We start from the raw sequence: 22,303 nt of genomic DNA, 5'->3' as shown, positions 1-22,303 counted from the left end.
AGATGCGCTCTATAGAGCGACAGCTTTGGTGTCAGGGAAGATATGCTGCAGTCTTTTCGAATGGCGGAGGGCACGTGACTTGCCATATGCGGACAAAATTTCGAGTCGGTCTTGTGGGTGGTCCTTGGGTAGTGCAAGCCCTGACGGGGAGGCGGAGGAGCAAACGGATAACGGATAAGCATGAAAGTATGATATTGTGTTGTTGCCCTTGTAACTATTCTCGAAGACGCTTCAGACAGGAAAATTGAAGTAAAAAGAAGATCATACCTTTGAATGTACTTGTCGCGCGATGATGAGAAGGATTGCTATATATGGGTCGGCCATCCCGCTCTCCTTGCGCGGACGAGCGAAGCCAACGGGCAAGGAAGGAAGGGACCGGAGAAGAGGCAGCCTAACAAAGGATTTCTTCGTCCTGCTGAAGTGTAAGTAGAGTCGGACGGGGCAAGTAACTCCTCACACATATGCTAATCCTTCAGAACGCCTGAAACATACCATCTCCCAAGTGCCCCGTCAACCTGAATTACCTCGCCCGACGCGTACGTCGACATTAGATAGAGAACTATTGGCCATCCCGCCACACGACCGCCGCAAGCAAAACACCCTCAACGGCGGTCTTCCCCCTCGAATGGCGGAGCTGAAAGAATTATGTAGAAGTCGAATAGCATGGTATACAAGGATATACGCTCGCTAGAGCGATAGCTGCGGTGCTGGAGGAGATATGTCGCACTCTCTGCGGACGGCGAGGCGCACGTGACTTGCCAAATCCGGACAAAATTTTGAGTTGGTCGTGCGGGTGGTGCAGGCTCCGACGAGGAAAAAGGGGAGCTGGTGGTGAAGGAAGGGGTGACTATTATGTTGCTTTGGGGTGGATATTGTCGTCGTTGTAGCTAAACGACACTTCAGACATGAAAGCTGAGGTAAAAAGAAATCGTACCTTCAAACGCGGCGGCGTTGTCGAGCAACAATAAGAGTGATTGGCCATTGGGACTCCGTTGAACAGATAAATTGGAAGAAGACGCCTGTATCGTGTGGCCAGCGCAAGCAATGCGACGACACTTAGCCAAAGCGCGCAATTCCGCCGTCGGGCCAGCTTCAAAACTGCGGAGAATCGCGAGCTGGAAGAACTATCGAGGGGTATATATGCCATTGATAGCGGGGATAACTTGAGTATTTGGTGAATGGGTGGAAGATGGGTGGTTAAAAAGAGGCCCCGACAACGCCTGCTCTCTTCTCTCGACAGTAAGCGATATTCGGGGCATGTCCAGTAAGAACAACAGGTCCTAAGCATTCTCTATTTGCGACTGAAAAGTCAAGCCAAGGAGATGAGAGCCTGTTGAGGAAGACCGTCAGCAACGACGTTGGGGGGAGAGAAGCATGACTTTCGCGCACCGATATGCATACGCTAACGCTAGCACGACTGATATTCCGTTTTCCCCTGAGAACCATCCCAAGACTGCAGGCCAGTGTCGTGTCCCGACGGAGCTTCTCGGTTGTCGTTATGAGCTGCTTTCGAGTTACTACACGGTAGCGCGAGAGTAGAGCCCTTCATCGCTATGCCAAAAGTCAGGAGATAAACACAAGCCAATGCGCGCGAAGACGCACGTTGCTCCGTTCGCCAACATAGCGTGAGCAGTTTGAATACTTGGTGGAGAAGGGCAGGTACCCGGCATGTTCGTTGGAGGGCCTGACAAGTTTGAGGCCGGCGGGATCATCGAGGTCGGGAAACAAGAAGCGGGTGTGTGACATGCACGCGTTTCTCTCTTCCCGACTTCATGGTCCCGCCAGTTGCGGTCTCGATAACGGGCTCCGCTCTTCTGCGGTCATATACGACATCCTAGCGCGAGGCACTAGCCGTGGTCTTCGCGGTCAACGATGCAGACAAGAGCAAGATGTCGATGTTGAGTGTCGACGCGCAGTCTCGCAATCGGTGCGCGCTTTCTCTGACTGAAAAGACTTCAGCTCAAGCTACTCCTACCCATAGACAACAAATATCCTGAGGACCCCACTATAAGCACTTGCGTCGCTCTCAGTACAAGCTCAAGCGCTTCGAGCGGCGACACGTGTAGAGGACAAGGGAGGCGGAATCTGGAATTGGAGTCTACAGGTGTGTGTGTCCCTCTCAAGCCCGAACCTTGTCAAGTACTAACCAGAGTTTTCAGCTCTTTTCCGCCTCCGTTTGCGACAAGACCTCGCTAGACCTCTTGCGAATCGTTATACTGCCCACTATCCTCATCGTCAACCTCTGCCGCGTCAACACCCATCCTAGTTCCTCCTGCTTCCGTCTCGCGGGTGTAACCGGTGCACGTCGCGGAGACGATGTGGCAACCTCGCTGATCAACCAACCAACCGTCATCTTCTCGGGCAACTTCTCGCGCCGCTGCTGCGTTCCTTCATGGCCGGCAGCAACTCGCAGACGACATTTGGGCTAGGAGCCTAACGGGTGGAGGAGTGGGATTCGACAATGAATAAGATGAAGAGGGAAAAGGTCGATGCGGAAGTCAAGCGCTCCGGTGGCTGGGTTGCTGTTGTTCAGGGAGAGCAAAACGAAGGCAGGAGGAACAACGATGTGTTCTCCATCTTCACTCCTTCCTGCACCGCATCTGGCACCAACCCCGTCGCGCCTTTCTCCTTCAATAGCATCATTCCCGCCTTCTTTTATTCCACTTCTCCTGCATGTATCTCGAGCTCGTATTCGATTCGCAATGCTTTTTCACCACTGTAGCGAAACAAGAGATGTATGTATATCACCTATTCAAGAAAGAAGGACCCTTCTATTACAAGGGCTAACTCACCATCTTCGTCCCATTGTCGCAGTTGGGCTTGAAGCTCGTCACCCAGCGGACATTGAATTCCTTGATAGTGGAATAGAGCAAGATTGAAGAAATACGAGAAGGGCACTGCATTAACATGCAACATTCTGCTGTGGGTGAATTCCTTCAAAGCGTGGTCCGTAAACGCAAAGCGGCCGGAGATCTCGAATAAGCCTTGAAACCAAGCTTAGGAACCAGCATCCGGTCTGGATCTACATCGACGGTGAGCCGGTTCAGCAGCTCGTCGGTTACGAGGGGCGGCGGACTCTCCGTGGTGTAGGTGTACAGGTCCTCTAACGAGTCAAGCCGAGCAAGAATATCACAAAGCTCAGACGCCCTCAAAGGTAGGGTGATGATGAGACAAGTCAGGCGTTGTCCCATATTCGAGCGTCCGATGAGAGTGCAGAATTCGATTTGGTTCCAGCATAGATGGCTTGGATTTTCGGGATTATTAGATCCCAGTATCAACTGCACAACCTTGGGAAACACAAGGAAAGCTAGGACGCGCCCCAGACTATGAGTGGCTTGTGCATCGCCGACCATTGCCCGGAAATGAAGTTTGAGCGACCAGCTCAGCACTGGTTGGGGCGTCACTGCTGTCAGGTTGGCATCGTCATTTTGCTCGAGAAACAAGTTGAGGAACAATGCACAATGAGATGAAAGGCTCTGTAAGGGGAGAAAGCGCAAGTCGGAGGGAGGGAAGGGAAGGTTGGTGGCAAAAGAAAATTGTCGGAACTGGTTCCACGGCAGCCTGAACATTGACAAGTCCATCGCACGTCCACAGAATACCACACTCCCCAATCGAGGAGCATCGGAGAAACAGTCGATGGTATGGGAATGGGACAACGGCTGAAAGATACGGAAATCCAGAGATTCCAAACAGTCCAGATGGTGGTGAACTGGAGCAAGCAGCGAAACTGTCTCGTTGTCAAAGTCCAGTGTGACATCCTTCCATCGTCCCGCATGCTTCACAACAAGTTCTAGCGCACGAGGAGCTTCTTGATCTTCACTGTATGCTGCCCAACCGGCAGACATAGCCCTGAGCTGCAGTACCAGCGGATATTGACCACCCCTGGCTAAAGCTGTCTGGGTCAAATGGAAGGCTTTTTGCGAGGGTACTGGTGAGCTGGTCAAGATCGGCCCGTCGAGTATAAGCTGGCTCCAAAGACTTTGCGTCGATAATGCCACCTCCCGCCAGTGCGAGCAAACCTTGACAAGGAGATTAAAAACTTCGGCTGCTCGGCAAGTGCTGCTCGCGAACATGAGCTGACCTGCATAAGAGAACGGAGGTTGGGACTGATCAGGTTCCGCAATGCTACATCAGAGTCCTTGATTTCCTCCACAGTGTGGTACATATCGGCACGCGACATCAGTACAGTCAATTCGAAGATGGACGCAAGAATCTCTGTTGGGAGCCGGCGGATATGCGCTGTGAGGAGGCTCTTGCACCGGGAGGCATAGTGGACAACCCGCGCTCGTTCTTCGGTAGCTGCCCAGACCAGTTCCTCCAGTCGAGCAAGATGAGCGTCGTAGATGGCAATGGTCGCAGACGCAGCACTCAGTTTGCTGGGAATATCCACAGGAGTTGGATGGTTTGAGCGAGTGATAGAGTCGAGCTGTTCGATTTCAGACGTAGAAGGCAGGCCAAGAGCCTCCGGGTGGAACGAACAAAGAAAACAGGTTGTCATGATGGTTATGGAGCGAAAGGAAAGACGGGCCGGTCACGTTGCGTCACCCGTCAATCCTTCTTCGTCTTGACTTCCACCCGCCTTGCCACTGTCGTCTGCAATGCTCGGGGGAAAGCACTGCTGTTGGGACGGACCTTTGGCGCCTGCCGTCTTCGTGTTTGGCGTACTAGACGTCTGCGCGGGCGTCTCTTAGTGCGTTTTAACGGCCGACTGGGGCGAAGTCCGACTGACCTTCCTCCGCTAGGCGATGATGCGTACCGCCCCGACCTCTGGGAGCAAAGAGTAACAGCAGAGCGAGCGGGAAGAAGAAGGAAAGATTGGTCTTTGTGGTGCGCTATTATGCTCATTTGTCGTCCGGTTTCTGAGTGAGCGGCAGCGAACCTGATGCTGTATGGCACGACTGTGTCGACCACCAAATGCGCAAGCTATTCAAGGCCAACAACCTCGTTTGCCATGACGAGTCAGCCAGTCGCTGGTCTTTCTGGTGCGTTAAAGCATCCTCTTGTCGTCCTCTGCATTGTTAACGTTTTCTTATCTGCAGATGCCCTCCAATTTCCGTTAGACAACCACAACTCGGCAAGGACATTACTCCGCGAGCATTGGGCTGCTCGCAACACTCGCAAGTCCCACGACAACGACTCTGAAACGAGTTGCCGCTTGAGCTGGGGAGGGTGAAGATGAGCTCTGTATGAAACGGCTCAAATCGGTGTGTCTTCTCGTTCTTCGAGCAGCGAAGGGTACACTCATTTTATGCTCAGTCGGGCTGGAAAGCGTTATACCCGCATGTAACAGCGTTGGCCTAACATCGCCTGCACATTATCCCAACACCTCTTCTACCCTGTCTGCACTCTGGCGACTGTCTTTCTTGACACATATGTGCCGGAACACTATTTTCGCCCACTTTCGCCAAACCAATGCCATACTCCCTCCTTCCACGACAGCATCTCGCTCCTCCACATCTACGCGAGCGCCAGCTCCTGCTGCTCCCGCCATTTACGGAGTCGACCCCGCTTTCACGACTTTTTTGTCGTCTCCTCCGAAGGTCACATGCGTCACCGTCACGCTTCCCACATCCGACTTTGAATCCCTCCTCCTGCATTACCTACGCCTCTATCGAGTGGATCCCGTGGTGCCTTACACGCCATTTGTGCCACATAATCCTTTCTGGGCGCCGCGATGGTCCAGAAGGTCTTCGTCAATGCCGTTTTCGACAGCGACCGCACTTAGACCGGAATTGGGTTTCCATCCATACTGCAAGCTACGACCACTCGAAAATGCGTATCTACACATGCCTGTGCATGTACGCTCAGGATTGTCAAGGTTTTCGAACGCGCTTTGGCACCACGTTCGACCTCCGCGGTCGTTTCGTGCCCATTGTCGCGGTTCTCTGGGTCCAACCAAGCGGGCTAGCCTGCCCACACTGCTATGCGATGGAGGACGATGTTCTCTGGCGGCTCAACCAATCTACAGTCTATTCTCCGGACGATTATGGGTCGCTTTTGGGATACGTGCTACAAGCGCTTACATCTACTTGCGTAGCCCAGGAGCGACAGTTTGTAGCTTGTCGGACTATTCCCCATAATGTACTCTGCATTGTGAATCAACGATATTCCTCGTTCTGTATCGACGTGTAGTCTAAAGAAGGAAAGAACCCAAAAGGGGAGAGACTATCGTCAAGACTCGGATGGTTGCATATCTTAAAGGATGAAGAGTAAGCATTCTCGGCCCAACAGTAAGTACTCTACGATGGACCTAGTAGCGCCATTCATTTTCTTCCAGGCCCATCGCTGTTCCTTGGTGAATCGAAACTGAGTCCTGGAGCCTGAGAGAGTTTCAAGTTGACAGTGGTCACACACGCACCTTCCTTCTTCTCCCTCATGAGTCGACTCATCAACCTCTCGTTTCCTCCCCCTCAAACCACGAACCCCAGCGTCCGTCCGCTGCTTGTGGGACACATCGCGGTAGATACCTTGGGCCGATTCGGGTGCGCAAATACTCGTTCCTTCCCTGTCTGGCCTCATTCCCATCCGCCTTTGCAGATGGCCCGCCCACCGGGCTCCGCACTTAGCGCCTCGAAACACACATCCCGCCCTAATCTTCCGACCTTGAGCGCCACATTCACCATCGAAAACTGCCCCGGACTGCTCGAGGACCTCAGCCTCCCAAGATTGCGCTCCCAACTCCCCCGTGTCTGTCCGCGATGGGCGCTGGATGCTTATTCAACGCGCGGCAAGGTAACGAGTGCGTACCTCGCCATACCGCCCAGCTCTCTCCACTGACACTCGTTTTTAGCCCTGTCATTGCTCCTGGTCTCCGCGCCGCCATGTCGTTTCGAATGCGGGTTCTGCAGCTCTGGAAGACAAGAGCAAGGGCGATGTATTTTCGAAAGGAATCGCGCTGTTTAAGGGCTGTGGTTCATTCTGCAGTCATCGCCCGTCACATGCAGCGTCTCCCGCTCACCGAGCTGGAAGTTACGACACTTGCGTTTGCAGCTCTCAATGCGGTTACGTGCCTGCTCTGGATCGGCAAGCCGCTTGACGTGCGGGACCCCATCCCTATTCCGCTGCGCATTTCTTATGGCGGTCCTGATACTCATTCAGCGACCGATAAAGTGCAAGGCGAACACTGGTACCAACCGCTTTTACGCTATCTTGTACTCAACTACTACGACATCCCACCTCGCTTTGCTACCCACGTGCCGACTTTCTGGAGGGGGGATACACGGCCAACGACTTCCTCAGGCTCAACCTTTAGCAAAGAGCTGATATACACAACGTCGGCGCAGTATCTCTGCGGTTCCCTGTTCGGAGCATTCCATTTCAATTTTCCTCGCTTGGGTTGCTATCTTCCCATCGATAATTGAGCAGTGGCTGTGGCGCGTGTCGACCGTGCTCATCACCGCCCTTCCTGTTCACTTGATATGGTTCCTGTGGACGCGACCAATAGGATATATCGACCCGTTTGAACATAATGACCCGTGTGAAACGCCGTACTACGGGAGACAAAGTCTGCTGTTGCGTTGTGCACTGACATTGCGGCAGGTGCTGGTCCCAATCGATATCGCGCTTTACTGCGTGGCCCGGGTCATTTTGATTGGCTTACCCTTGTCTACGCTGCGCTCCCTTCCCCCACAGGCCTTTGTTGACGTCAACTGGAGCACATATATTCCACATCTGTAGAATAGTGTAGATGAACTGCACAGAACAGCTGTACAGAGCAAGGGAATCAGCTTTTTCACCAAATCACAGCTAGAAACAACGAGGCTGTCAACGCCGATCTGGAGAACGAGCAGAACACGCACCATGGAGGAATCGTGAGCGGGATATGGTGGAGCATGTGGATGGAGGACTCGGAGAGAATGGGGGAATGTACATAATGACATTTGTCGTCACCGAACGCTGTCGCGCATAACACAGCTACACACCTTGGCCTCGCGCGCGACCAAGCCCCCATCTAGCAGGTCCCGTCGTTGTAGCGGCTGAGGACAATACCAACACTGTCGGTCAGTATCCTTAACAACGCGAACGGATGACGGCGCACCTTGGACAAGAGAGGGAGAACCGCACCGCTATTCGCTCCCGCCAAACCCCAAGGAAGTTGGCATAAGCAAAGCGGGCACGCAGCCCGCCAGCGCGTTCGCGCGGTCTTGTCGTAGTGATCGAGCGCTGGTAAGTTCCTTTAGATTCAAAGACGGGGTTGGGAGCAGTGAGGACAGCCACGAACGCCAGAAGACTGCGATAATGACGGAGTGGTGAGACCGGGAGATAGTGCAGCAGACCTGTAGCACTCACCTCAAGCGGGCGAGCTTGGGGAGTCAGCAGTGGTCCGTTCACCCACGTCCACCACCGGGTGACCGGCCTGTAAAACGGTGAGTAAGAGACTGGCAAGTAGAGGGACGCGTCAGCGCGCACCCGTTGCCAACAACAGCGGTCTTCGACACGCGCGGGCAGCGCCAACGACGACGACTAACGCGCTGGGTGGTGGTGAAGGACTCGGATAAGCGACGACCGGCCAGTCGGGCCCGTGACCCGACGGCACGTGTCGCTTATCAACTCTCTCTGGTCCTCTCACTTCCCCGACTCGGACCCGCCCGCTGCCCCGGGCCACATGACGGCCTCCCGCTTCAAACAGCGCTGAATGCACGGCCGCGAACGGCCCCCGCAACAGGCCGCGCTCGATCGCTTGCCGGGCCACCGCTCAACGGGCAAGACGCGGAATCTGTATCCAGCATGCCACTAGGACTCCGTCCAGCCGTTTGCAGAGCGGCTCTGGCACTTCCTGAGCCACGCTTTCCGGCCCCACCGCCTTCAGAGCCCGCTAAATCAACGCTTGAAAGCAAAGATTTGTCAGCGCAATCTCGAAAACGAGCAGGCCTAGGACACCCACCATTTGGGCATCGCGAGCGGGATGGGGCGGCCAGGCTGTGAACGAGGGTGAGCATCTCGATGGCGGGGAGGGTGGAGGAAGGTGCGTTTGTCGTCCGCCCATAGCGCGTCTGTTGCTAACTGTCAAGTTCTTGTAGACGTTGTCGAGCGCGACTGTGTAGGGACGGTCAGCAGGCGTGAATGGTGATATTCTATACGTCACCCGCACCGTTGGCTGACTAGTGGCCCAGTTTTTACGCCTGGCTCAACGCCGAGCAGGACAATCACTCGACGACCATCCTGTCCTTGGTCAATAGTAACGATGAGGAGGGAAACGGTATGCGGAAGGAACAGACATGAATGAGTGGGGTCGTGGATATGAGTCTGCGAGAAGGCGCGGACAAGCGAGCGCGGCTGGCCGGTGAACACAAGTCAAGGGCTGCGAATACTAACTTGGCTTGCTTGAAGGTCTGCGAAAGATAGTGGAGGCGATCCGGGAAACGGAGGCCTATGCAAAGTGAGCAGACGTGTTTTCGAATGAACTGGTTAGACCTAACTCCTCCTCTAGCTTAAGTTTGGCGAAGGGACCACGGACGATGCCTATAACGGTCGTATGGGGAAGAAACAGCGCGAGAACGGGGCTGTGATAAGGTCAGCATTCAACAGCCAGATCTAGAATGTGGAGCTGATTTTGGGGCAAGAGCGCGGAAGGCGCGTATCCAGCTCGAGCGCTGTCGGTCGGTACATAAGTACAAGTCAAAGGCCAAAAACGACTACGACATTACCTGGAAGGCTTACGAATGGAGGACGATGGCCTATGCAAGGTAAGCAGACATCTTCTGGATGAACAAATTGGACTTACCTTCTCCTCTAGCTTGGGGTCGGCAAATGGCCAGGGACGAACCAAAGTTCCGGGGGACAGCGGTGATGACGGTTTTTTGGAGGAGGAGAACGGCGCCAGCGAGGCAAGCATCCAATACAATAGCAAGGATGTGAAGCTCACCTTTGAGCAACAGCTCGAGCTTGAAGGTTGCGTGTATGTGGTCAGTGCCAGGGGGTAGGAAAGGCAGTGGGAGAAGAACAACCGTGACGAGCGGTAAGCACAACGATGTTCAAAAGAAATAACAACGCACTGACCAATACCATATTAGGCAGTGCCACCAACCTCCTGCCTCAGCAGCAGGGGCAGCGCCAACAACGGCAGCTCAGGAGCGGGAGGAAGCGACCCACCGGCCGATCGGGTCCGTGACCCGAAGGCACGTGCCGCTTACGAACCACTCTGGCCTCCTCCATCTCCGCACGCTTCCAGACCCAGCGCGTCCGCCCAACGCAGCCCCGAGCCACAGAAGCACATCCCACTTCAAGACGCGCCAACTGCGCGGCCCCGAACGGCACAAGCCTCACCTGCAGTTGCCAGCCCAACGGCAAGGCGCCGAATCTATCTACACTGGCCTGTAATGCTCACTACTACATCTAGCCGTTTGCTGACCTGTTACAACGCCTGCCGAAGCATATTTCCCGCCCCCGCCGCCTTCCAAAATCTTCAAATCGCAGCTAGAAATAACGAGGTCAGCGCCGATCTCGACAACGAGCAAACCGTGTACCGGTGGGGATTCTGGGGAAACGCCAACGGGATATGGTGGCTGGACTGTGAAAGAGGGCTAGCATTTGGAGGGACAGAGAGAGGATCTCGAAATGGGTGCGCTCGTCCATCAGGCAGTAAAACGCTGGCTGACGTGGATTCCTTGCTGAGGACGAGTGTTGTTGCTTCAACAGCGCCTTTCAGCTGCTCGCAGCGAAACCCGCCATCGGGTAATCTGACCCTACGATACCGAGGACAACGCTAAGTGTACATGTGCTGTTAGTATCGTCAAAATTATGGACAAATTGCCACGAACCTTGCGTAAGACAGCAACAACGTTGCCAACGCCAGCTTCCCAATACCACACCCGACTCAAGTGGCTTGTCGAATGCGGACTAAAACAACTCAGCATCGTCCAAGTTAAACGCCGCAAGACGACACGAAACACACCTTGCCGACAACGACAAAATTTTGTTTGCGGCAACATCGCCTTCCAGCACTTGCAACGAAGCCCCGCCATCGAGCATGTCAGCATTCTGCAGGTCTATGGTAGTACTAACTCTGCTGTTTGGTTAGCATCGTCAAAACCACAGGCAAGTCAGCGATACAAAACAAAAACATATCGCGCGCACCTGTCGGCGACTTCGCGGCCTATCACCGCCAGACGTGCATGGTATAACGTGTCTTGCTTTCTTTGTTTACTTGTTGCTCATCTTGTCGTTGCAGATTACGACTTACATCTTTTGTGGCTGCACTGCGATTCCGGTGTTACTTCCCTAGCCTCGCCCAATTCCCAATTCCCACTAGTACTTCTCAGGCTCACATCGCACAACGTCCAAATAGTCAAAGCATTCAGATTTTATAAACTTTATTTGTTTGGCACTTCATACACGTAGTTTGTGGCCGATGAATAGATATTATAATATTACTTGGGTATAAGGCCAATAAATGGCAAACACGAGTACTTGTATTATTATAAACACAAACTTCAGTGAAAAACCGTAGCCCACTTAGCCTCATCTACGGATGCCCACCAAGCCCGGTCCATCTGCACCGAGTTGTAACGCAGCAATCCCCAGTAGAACTCTCCGAATTGGGTTGGAATTATGACAAAATCCAGCGCCACACCAGCTTTCCGAGCAACGAAACCCGAATCGTGAACAAACCCAGGCTGTAGCCCGAACAAGGGTTTAGAGTGGTCCGCTACCAACACTTCGATGCACGGCGCGACCTGCCGATAGTCGAACACCAATACAACATCTCCGCTCGAGTGTTGATCCAAAGCCATGGCAACTTGACGGCGGAGGCGATCCAACACAGCCGTTGCGTCCCCGTGAGCGACACAGCGCAAAAAAGCACGGACCGATGCAGTCAACCCAAAAGCTTTCGCTTCTACGAACAGTCAGCAGACAATCTCGTGACAGATTTCACACACTCTCTCGGTTGTTCCTACGCGCCGAGCACTCTCCCTTGTGCTGCGCCCACCCGTTCTTCTGACAACGCTTGTTGCAAAAAAAGGTGGATTTACAAGCAACACATCTCTTCAACAATTTGCCCTCCCCGGTACGTCCACACTAGACGCCAGTAGTCAGAACTTAAAGACGGCCAAAGATGTACAAAATACCAAGCTGCACATTCGCCTAACTGCCTTCGGGTCCGCGTCCAACAAAGACAGACAGCGGCCCGCCATCGCATCCCATAGAACCCCCCATTCCTCGAAAGCCTGAGGCTTTCCTTCTTGGAATACATTTAGCCTCGTCACCTCACGAATGGAGCGCAAACGCGAGGAAATACTCTGTACGAGGCGGGGGTGCCATAGGTAACGACCTATATGCCCGCAAAGCAACAAATCGACCAACGCATGCAAATTATGGTGGCCGCGACCCACACGTTGAAGCCATTGCGCGGTCAGCTCAATGACACCGCCTTGCACGGCTAGTGTCCACGACGTCGCACCGCCAACCAATCCCAAGCGAGTGAGGAAACCAATCAACTCCTCCCCGACGGCATGTGCACTATCCGACGGTGGGAGGTGGTTAAGCACGCGCATCGCCTGTACCAATTCCGACAGCAAACCCCACTTGATGAACCCACGCGATATTGCCGGTACAGACGCGGCGGATTCTATTGCAGCCCAGAAATGGGCAACGGACCACATGCGGAAATAAGCGCCAGTGTCGAGTCCAGCAAATGTAACCGTCTGCATTGTGCAAGCAGCGAATTCGGCAACAGCTCTTATCGACGATCCGCAATATTGCAACAGCATATTGGAATGGAGTTCGGCAGCAGCGGACAACGGCCGAAGCATTTGGTAAACGCTGTGCATAGCGTATTGAGACACGACTCGCGAGCGCGTTGTTGGCTGGGAGCAAGTCCTCCATCCGGTTAACAACACCAAAACGCAGGCTTCGGAGAGCATCATCGTGGAGTGAAAGTCGGGCAAGATTGTGAAGTGCCGCAAGGCAGCGAGGCAGACGGTGGGACTATCTTCTATGTGCCCGTTTATCGAAACGGTAAGGTTCTGGTCCACGAAGAACTCGAGCCATTTATGCAATTGGGTCCAGACAGGGGCAATCCAAGCACCAGCGACAGTAGAAACCTCGAGCAGGCAAAGAGAGGTTACGATGGCCCAAGAAGCTGCCTTGCAGGCGATGGCTTCCTCTGCGTCTTCATGTGCACGCAAGAACCGATCGTCGCTGAGGAAGAATATGGTGAGAGGGATCAATCGGAGCCACATATCTCTTTGTGGTAGGATGCCGTATAAGTTTTGCATCTCATCAAACGTAGCTGTTCGATTTAGTCCCCGTTGAGCCAGATACTGTAAGTTATCAAACCTCATCTCGGCAACATTGTGGCACTCACTCGATTGCGGACAGATAGTTTCGACAGCACCTTCAAGTGGGTCATGGCCAAGTATGGTTACCCCTGATTAACGTGACACAGGTCGGGTCGGATGAGTTCAAAAGCTGCACAACAGGCCGGAACGCATCCGGCCAGGTGAACACCCTGACGCCCAGATTAGAATGTTTTCGCACCAACTCAAGATATTGGGAACAGACAGTGCGAGGTAAGCGATACATTATAAGATCCAATCATTACTAGATAAGGACAGACGATGGGTATGAACTCAGACACTCACTGCGCTACGCGACTCCCTCCCCCCCCCCTGTCAATGCGGACCCACGTAGCTATCAAACGCCGCCCATTCCGGACCGTCGCCAGAGCAATCCAGATAGCTCAGAGCTTTGACGAAGAACACATGTGTCCCGAAAGCTGTATATCGTCCCGCAGGTTCGTACAGCTTCCAAACCACCTCGGGTAGCGATTCGTGATCTTCTTTTCCCCACACAGGGTCAAGGTACTCGAATACCATAGTCGATGGACTGGAGGTGGATTGTAGCGCAAAAGTTGAAGGGCGAGTCCGGCGTTCCTCCGAGAGACGGATAACTGCCACGCCATCTGAGGTGGCCTCCGCGATCAACTCCGTGATCAGTGAATGCGAGAGGGCGCAGCACGCAGTGTTTATGAGCGCCAAGCGGGCCTCCATCAAATAGCGATAGGGAATCGTCAACGTCCGACCATCATAATGCACAAAGTGGCTAGTCAGCGATGATCTGAAAATCGTTGCCCGAGGTGTTTCCATTTTACAGACATGGATGTGAAGTCTCAACCAGTTCGAAGGTCTTTGACGTTGCCACAGGACTCGCGTTTCGTAAACGGCGCTGTTGGTGCGTTTGTTCTGAGTGATCAACTGGGGCACATGCGGTCAGCGGACAGACGGAATATCGCAGTGTACGATGTAGTACACACCAGATGATATCCAAAAGCCATCGCACAATAGCGCACGAAATCATCAGCCATTTCGAGCCTCACAAACACGTCGAGATGAACCAGCCCTTCAAACAACTCGCTTCCCTCCATGGGATGGACCAGACGAGATGCGCCACGGCCCGCCATTATACCTCCGGTCATAACCAAGGCGAAGCGGAACGCTGCCAAGGAGATGCCGTACCGCTCGAAGGCTGCGGAGGTCAAGCGGTCTATGGAATCTTTGGCTATCTGGCCCAGCCTGACGTCTGCCGATGTTAAGACGAAGAGCATATGAATCACTAAGACCACTCACTTGCAGTCAATAACGTCTGAAGTGAAAGCATATCAAGGTGTTGAAAGATATTCAGCCAAGTTTCCATGGACATGCGCCAAGCAGCAGAATCTTTCGAAGCTAAGGCATGGTCAGCATCGAGGTCCCTGGCGGTAAACCTTCGACGTACGGTCAGAGTGTCCGTAAAGGGCTGCACTAGGCTCGGGTGCGATCCAAGACAAGTATCGGCCGACAGCAAGGTTGACGCGTCGAGAATAAAGACCCAGGTAAAACAGTTTAGTATCGCTGCATGTTCTGAAATAACCGCGGAAGAGATCAGCAGGTACGCTTGTTAGGAACAAGTCGAGATAAGAAGCTTCTTGAGCGTATACGGATGCATTCGCCGATAGGGAAGACATGGGAGTCGCTGCAAATGGAACGCAATGCGAGAGAGGAAGCTGTTATAGTAATATTCAAACAGCATAATTGGATTACAGGGTGCTAAGCAACGATGATTATAGTAGTAGCGAAATCGATTCCTCCCCCTATTAGTTGCAGTTTCATCCTTCACACTGGGCCCAAACGTGCGGCATCCCAATCGGCCCAACTACACGCGACTGCAAATCGAATATGAGTGGAGGTACCCGACGAAGCAACAGGCAACTCACCGTCACGGTCGTCTAGATCAACGGCCTTGACAAAGAAATCCCCACACCCGTTACGGCGCTTGGTTTCAGAGCGTGGCAAGTCCAGTCGCCAGATGACTTCTTGAGGACGAGGAGAAGTCGAGGGCGAGAGGACCGAGTAAGGGAAGAACGGTGTCCCGCGTGACGACCTAGGGTAGAAAGTCTCTGGGAATGATACAGTCTCGTCTTCCATCTTGCGGATGCGAAAGCCTCTCTTAACGACCTCTTCCTCCCACTTGTATACGCTCGCAGCCTCCGCGCGCTGTTGACCAACGTACGCATGGTTGACAACTGCAAGACGTTCTCGAGTGAGTCTTGGATAAGGCATGTACAGTCTCTCGCCGTCAAACCACGAATGCTCTGTCGTCGTGCCAGTGCGAAGAAGCGTGCAGAGAGGGCCTTCACGTCGACAAACGTGGATTAACATCTTCGGTTGGTGATCTCTCGGATATTTGCTTGCCAAGTAATGAGTTTCCATCGCAGGGTGGGATGCGTCATGTTTGGACGACATTGTACTGGTAGTGGGTGAACAACCAGCAGAGACTAGAACGAAGACCTACCTCGAGCCAACACAGGCCCATCGCCATATAGCGCAAGAATTCAAGCGCTGTACGATGGGGGACATATATCTCGAAAAACTCGAGCTTGTCGAACATAGCAACCCCACGCCCAACGTCCAACATGTCGGTAGTTGCCCAACCGGCCAAGAGAGCGTCGCATTGTGTAAGAGCGATACACAGAAGGTGCAACGAGATGCCTTGGGCAGCAAAACCAGCCGCAGTTAGGTTGACTACTTCCTGCTGAAGCACCCACGTTATGCCCTTATCTGCAACACTTTAACGCAAATGAGATGTCGCAAGCTCCATGTACTTACTGACTTGTACCATCTTCGCCAGTGCATCGATTGTGCAGAATTTGACGATTTCGCGCCATAAGTCGGGGGGTAGTATTTTGTAGCATGTGGCGACTGTTGGTGGAGCTAAAGACAATAAGCAGACGCACGTGAATGGGTCTAGAGCTTACCAGTTGAGCATAGACTTGTTTTGTCAACGATGAATCGAGTGACGCGAGCGGCAACCCTGGCGCTATATAAAGACATGTCCAAAAACTGTCGAGGGTCGCATGTCGATAGGAACGCGTCAACCATCGAAGGCTCTTCGCCCGGTAGTTCGAAAGAAACAAACAGGTCGAGAGCAGAAGCTGCAGAAGGCATGACGGCGGGTACAGACATGCAATAAACGGAAGACGCCGAGAAAGTTCACTTATATTTAGTGCGGATACGCGTACCTGATCGGGAAGAGGAGCTGGTGAGAGGAGGGTGGAACATGGAGACCTGAGCCTGCATACATGGCGAACTTAGGAAGTACATCGTTACGAAGGAGGGTCACAGGGGGGCGTACCGATATAGCAGAAATTGGGTGAGAGGGGGTCGAAGTATGCTCTGCGTGGACGGTAGTTCAAAAGTCACGAATAGCGATCAGGACCCTACAGTCGCCGCTAAGCCGTTCAAACCCAAATGGCGGCTGGCTTGGTAAGAGTGTAAGCAGTGTGTTTGCAATCAGGAAAAGACCACGGACTGAAATAACCTACATTTCATCGCAAGCAGCATCGATGGAGGATGGCACAGACGAGGACGGCCACACTCACGGGCGCACTCATGTGATTGACTGGCCATCATCCCGCCTGTAGAGGAACCCGATCACGCGCGCCCGGTCCGTCACTATATCGGTGGGTGGTGAGTGAAGGCATTGACATTGTGGCAATATCTCCCTCATATATTGATTGGCCAAGTGTAGATTGACCGTCATAGAACCACACAGTGCCACTGCGCCGGATAAGACGCGCGGTAAAGTGAGCATTGGCTAAGTAGAATATGGAGCGCAATCGGAAAGGGACAAAGATTCCGTTGCATTCAACATTAAATTGAAGCACTGGGACTAATTTAGCAGAATAATCAGCAAAGTACATGATTGAAGGAACAGATACAATCTGTAAATAGTTTGTAACAGGAATCTTACAGGTACTGCATACAGTATCACCCTGCGAGCGTTTGAGATACTGCATAAAGTCCTTAACGGACACACTTAGTCCCATACCAATATTATGAACCATTGTGGGTATCACATGAAACATACTTGTAGTTTGTTCTATTCTTGATACTAGATTGCAATGGGAGCACACATGAACAACTGAACCACATACATCCCCTTCTATGAATCTCCAGATCAGATCATTTAAAGATACCAGAACATTCCCTTGTGGAAATTCTGTGGGGAAACGAGTAAACAGTGAGGTTCGGACTGAATTCCTCGCTCTACTGCCTGACTGACCCATATTTTTAACCTTTAAACATTCAAGGTATAATTGTATCATGTAAGGATTTGTACCTATCCGGTCTGTCGCTAGATTGTCTGTCAGCCACATATCCATTATTGAAATAAAAAAACAGTCATATGCACAACTCCAATCAGATGCATCCCAAGGCAAAGGTATCGGAGGAACTTCCAAAAGCGTGTTTCCCTTTGATACATGGACTGGTAAATCAACAGAATTAACTTTCCTTTTGAGAGTTGTGCAGTTTGTACTTTTTTCTTTAGGCTTATCCTTATCTAGTAATTTCCAACCAACGAAATTTGAATTGCCCTGCGCATATAAAGTACTGGACGGTGCGTTTAAAGCAGGATGTAAGCCGGCAGGCTGATAATCTTTGCCCTTCCAAGCATAGAAGCTAGAGAGTAAAGTCCTGCGGTTGGTTCCGTTTACAGATTTGGGTAACAGGCACATATAGTCCAATCTAGTAATCTCATTTAAAATTTCAAGCTCACGGAATTCCTGACGTAAGAAACCAGAAATTCCACGAGTGATTCTCTCTGCATTTATGGGTTGAAGTACCAGTGTCCCTTCAGCTGAAGTCCCACGTGAAAAAGCAACATAGTAGGCAAAATGTGTCCTTAGGTTATGTGCATCCACTATGTTAACACTTCTAGTCTTCCCTTGAAAAGAGTAGTCTGTTCCTGAAAAATTTAGTAAGACAGGTACTTGGTCTCTGTCCACTTGTACTACAGAATCATTTGGCAGTTCACAGTTGATCTTTTGCGATCTAGCATATAGCGCGACAATATTCTTATCCAAACCAGGCAAGTGTATTTCCTTAGGAGGTGCACAGAGCTCCACAAATAAAACGTCTAAAATCCGCTGTCCCATATTTCCCAAAGACTCCTGCCAGCCCACGACAATTCCATCCTGTCCTTTAGTAATACAAAACTCAGTAGCTTCATTATACCGTATAGTAACTGGTAGACCGACACATATCTGTAAAATGCCTGGAATATTGTCAGATGCAGCGGGTGGCACATGCCATAAGCAGTTTTGAAGAGCAGAAGAAAACTGACTAGTTATCTTTTCGCGCACTGTTCGTCTTCCGCTGTCAAGTGGAAAAATTGTTTTCCTACGTAGATATCCGGAAGCGACTTTGTTCGGGAATATCCACGTATGTTCGTGGGATCCTGGTGACAAGGTTTCTCCTGAAAAGGAAGTAGGAAGGGGGTGTGGGGGAAGGGGGTTGAGCAACCTCACGCGCGCGGTGGCGGAGCGTAACTCGGGAACGTGTCGTGGGGGGGGGAGAAAGTGCTCAGGGTCTACTGTCGTTACAGTAGACAACAAACACTTCAATCGTAAAGGGGTGTCTAGACAAGGAACGTTTTCCAAGTGTAGACCGTTAACGTAACAGTATTAGGTTCAAGCCAATTGAACCTAGAGAGTGCAACTAAGTGAGAACACTCAATTACACCAAGGGGGGGGTTTGGGGGTAAAGTCAGATAGCAAGTTTGTAGATACAGAATGGGGGTGCTACTGGCTACTTTATATACACATTCAGATGTGGCTGTGCAAACCTGTGTATGTACATAGCACAGATTAGAATGCTTCTTGGGTCTAAAATAGTAAGGGGTGAGTAGGGTTTCAGGCTATTATAGCTAAAAGCTGTAGCCTAGTGTCAATCATGTCAAAATTGCAGTGCAGAGACAGCACAGAGTTTCAAACTAATTTTTAGTTTGGACTTGTGAGGCAGTGCATAATGAGAAGACACAAGTCCGGAAAGTTGTGCATGTTTCATATGCCAGGTCATATGTCAGAGTTGGCAGACAGCTGACAGAGTGTCATATTGCTGTATTCCAAGTGTGATGACTAAGCTCTGCAGTGTGATGACTAAGCTCTGCAGCTGAAATCAGGCACATCTTCATGTCCATAGTGCATAGTCTCAGCTGGTGTGAATTTTCCCTGGAAAGTGAATCTCATGTGTGTTTCTGTATTCTTGCCTAACAATTTTCAGGCATGACATCCGCGGGCGAACAGAATATCCAACTGTCCCCAGTTGGGAATACAGAAACCACCTGAGACTTCTCGTTCCAAGAACAATTCACATCCAAATAGGCCAAGAAATAATGTTCAGGGGGAGGGAATGGATATTTACATCAAGAAACCCATTGTCCTGCTTGCCGCGCTCATTACGGTAGCCGACGCATCTCCTCTTCTATTGACCCTGCATAGCAATGTGCACTGAATGTGCTCAGCGAGGGTTCAGGCGAGGCGGCACGGTGGGTAGTCGTTGTAGAGACGTGAATGGAAATGGGTGGGGGCAAGGGAGGAATGATGAAGTCGAATGTCGGAAGGGGAATAGTATTTCGGCGCCGGAAGCGATGTAATGGGTTAATGTGCGATGGCCACTTGCGGCACTAGTTCGCAAATTAGTGCCCCGTCATCTTGAAATCGTTTTTGCTACGCACTGCTTTGGCCATCCTCCCACTCATTCACAAAGGGCTCCAGCAGAGGGTACATCTTGTGTTCTGAAAGACGACCGGACTTTGGGGAAGGGCTGGACATTGAATGGGGGTGGTGGTGGTAGGGAGTGAGAGCGGTGTGAAGGTCGTTCTGAACGCATGGTACTTGAGTGCTTCGGATGTGGTGCCGCAAGACTTCAAAAGGAACAATTACGAAACTAGAAGAACCAATGGCTTCCAATTACGCAGACTCGTCAGAGCTTGATCCGCCTGTCAAGTCTTCCTCGAGGGAACTACTGCTGTCAGTGTCAGCACCGTATTTCATAAAGCTGTGGCGCCGGGTTATGTAAGGTAGTAGTCGGAAGGCTGCCACAGGGTTCATGGCAAAAACAGCTCCATCAAGTTCGCTGAGGATGTAAGCTCCCCCTGCATTCTTCCTGATAACCTCATATGGTCCCAAGTACCGGTCCTCAGTTTTTCGCTTCAGGCCAACTTGATTCTCAATCCCGATGTTGCGGATTAAGACTAGTTCACCAGGGACATAGTTGTCCTTCTGAAGACGATGCTTGAACTTTCGCTCGAATTGTGCCTTAGAATGGAAACGAGCGGCTTTGAGAGCTGATGCAGCACGTTGCACATCACTGTTAAGCTTGCTGAGTTGACGTATTCGAAGCGCAAGAAGTTCAGTAGTGTCCATGTTGGTGCGGAAGCCCGTGACCAGGAACGTAGCCTCTGTCAAATCAAATGGGAGGATCGGGTCGCTTCCGTGAAGCAGCTGATAAGGGGAGAAACCTGTGCCATGCTTTACGGTAATGCGGTCTGCAAGGAGTGCCAAAGGTAACTTCTCTGGCCATGTGTCAATTCTGCTTCCACATGCCTTTACCAGTGCCTCGCGAAGCGTGAAGTGTCCCCGTTCCACTACACCATTGGCATGCTTATTGTATCCAGATATGCGGACATGAGGAACTCGGAGCCGCTGCATCAGTTCGGCAAATCCAGCCTTGACTTCTGATCCGTTGTCCGTAATCACTCTGCGGGGGCAGCCATAGCGACAGTAGATATGGGTCCAAAAGAACTTGGCCAGTGTAGCAGCTGTGGCGTCCTCAATCGCTATTGCTTCCACCATACCGGTGAGATCATCGCGAGCGGCAACAATCTTGGTGAATTTTCCGGCCTGAGGCATTAGCATGATGTCGATGTGTAGCTTTTGAAAAATGGCCACTGGAGTGGATACGGTGATTGGCTTTTCTAGCTTTCGAGTGCTGCGGACTTGACAGGTGTGACATGAGGCGACGTGATGCGAAATATCATTGCTCATTTTTGGCCAAAAGAAACGATTTCGCAGCATTTCCCATAAGGCACGAACTCCTTTATGTCCCAACTCTTCATGAGCTTGTGTTAGTATTTGGAGTCGAGCATTAGGGTCGGTAATGACCCTGAGAGGTGGTCCATGTGGATTTCGTTTGAAGAGCTTCCCATCCTGCATAAAATATTGAGAGGCTTGCCTTAAGAAACGCTGATGCTTCTGGGGAGTGGGAAACTGAGGGGATTCTAGAGTCTTCAGGAAGTGTTCAATGTGACGCAAGTCTGCCTCTTGTGCTGATCTGGCGAGATGAGATGATGGTAGGGATAATGCTGGATCAGGAAATGATGGAGGGTTCACCACTTGGACTAATAATGCAATCTCATCCAACCAGGAGTCATCATCATCTGCTGCCTCTTCTCCTGGAGCTAGTCCACGTCTTGACAGGGCATCAGGTCCTTGGAACTTGGTTGCTGGAACGTGCACTAGAGTGAAGTCAAACATCAGAATGCCTTGAATCCATCTGTTAACTGCGGCATCGGGCTGCAAGTCTGGGCTGTTAAGTAGGCCTTGAATGTACTTGGCGTCCACTTCCAACCGAAAATTTCGTAGACCAATGATGTGTAAGCGCCAATGCCGAAGCGCGCGATATACTCCAAATAACTCTAACTTTGGCTGTGAGTACCGGGATTCACGTTCACTCATAGGCAATGATCCATAACGTGCAGGTCGCCTACGTCCTTTTTCATCAAGTTGAGATAAGATCATGCCAGTTCCCTCTTTGCTGGAGTCTACTGATAGGATCACAAGATGATCGCTTTGGTAATCAATAGGCGTTAGCGCAGGTGCTGACATAATCAACTCTTTGATGTGGCGGAAAGCACTATCTCGGCGTTCGGTCCATTCGAAATCAACATTTTGCCGGTATAGTTCCGTTAATGGGCGAATGATGGTGGAATAATTTGGAATCCAAATTCGCACAGTTCCGCAAAGGCCAAGGAATCGCCGTAC

The 22,303-nt window shown here is 51.6% G+C and overlaps 1 protein-coding gene across 1 annotated transcript; it reads right to left on the bottom strand.

The window, feature by feature from the left end:
- Nucleotides 1–7,951: 7,951 nt before the first annotated feature.
- Nucleotides 7,952–8,895, bottom strand: MIND_00177900 (uncharacterized protein; the record flags this gene model as incomplete). Its single annotated transcript, XM_037358694.1, has 5 exons — nt 7,952–7,976; nt 8,039–8,356; nt 8,410–8,471; nt 8,652–8,826; nt 8,885–8,895. 5 exons carry the CDS (start codon nt 8,893–8,895, stop codon nt 7,952–7,954), a joined length of 591 nt encoding a protein of 196 aa, XP_037226604.1.
- Between the last annotated feature and the right edge of the window lie 13,408 nt (nt 8,896–22,303).

This window comes from Mycena indigotica (genome assembly GCF_014461135.1).
Source record: "Mycena indigotica strain 171206Taipei chromosome Unknown Mind.scaff0001, whole genome shotgun sequence".
Taxonomy (NCBI): Eukaryota; Fungi; Basidiomycota; class Agaricomycetes; order Agaricales; family Mycenaceae; genus Mycena; species Mycena indigotica.
This window is presented reverse-complemented; position numbering and strand designations above follow the sequence as displayed.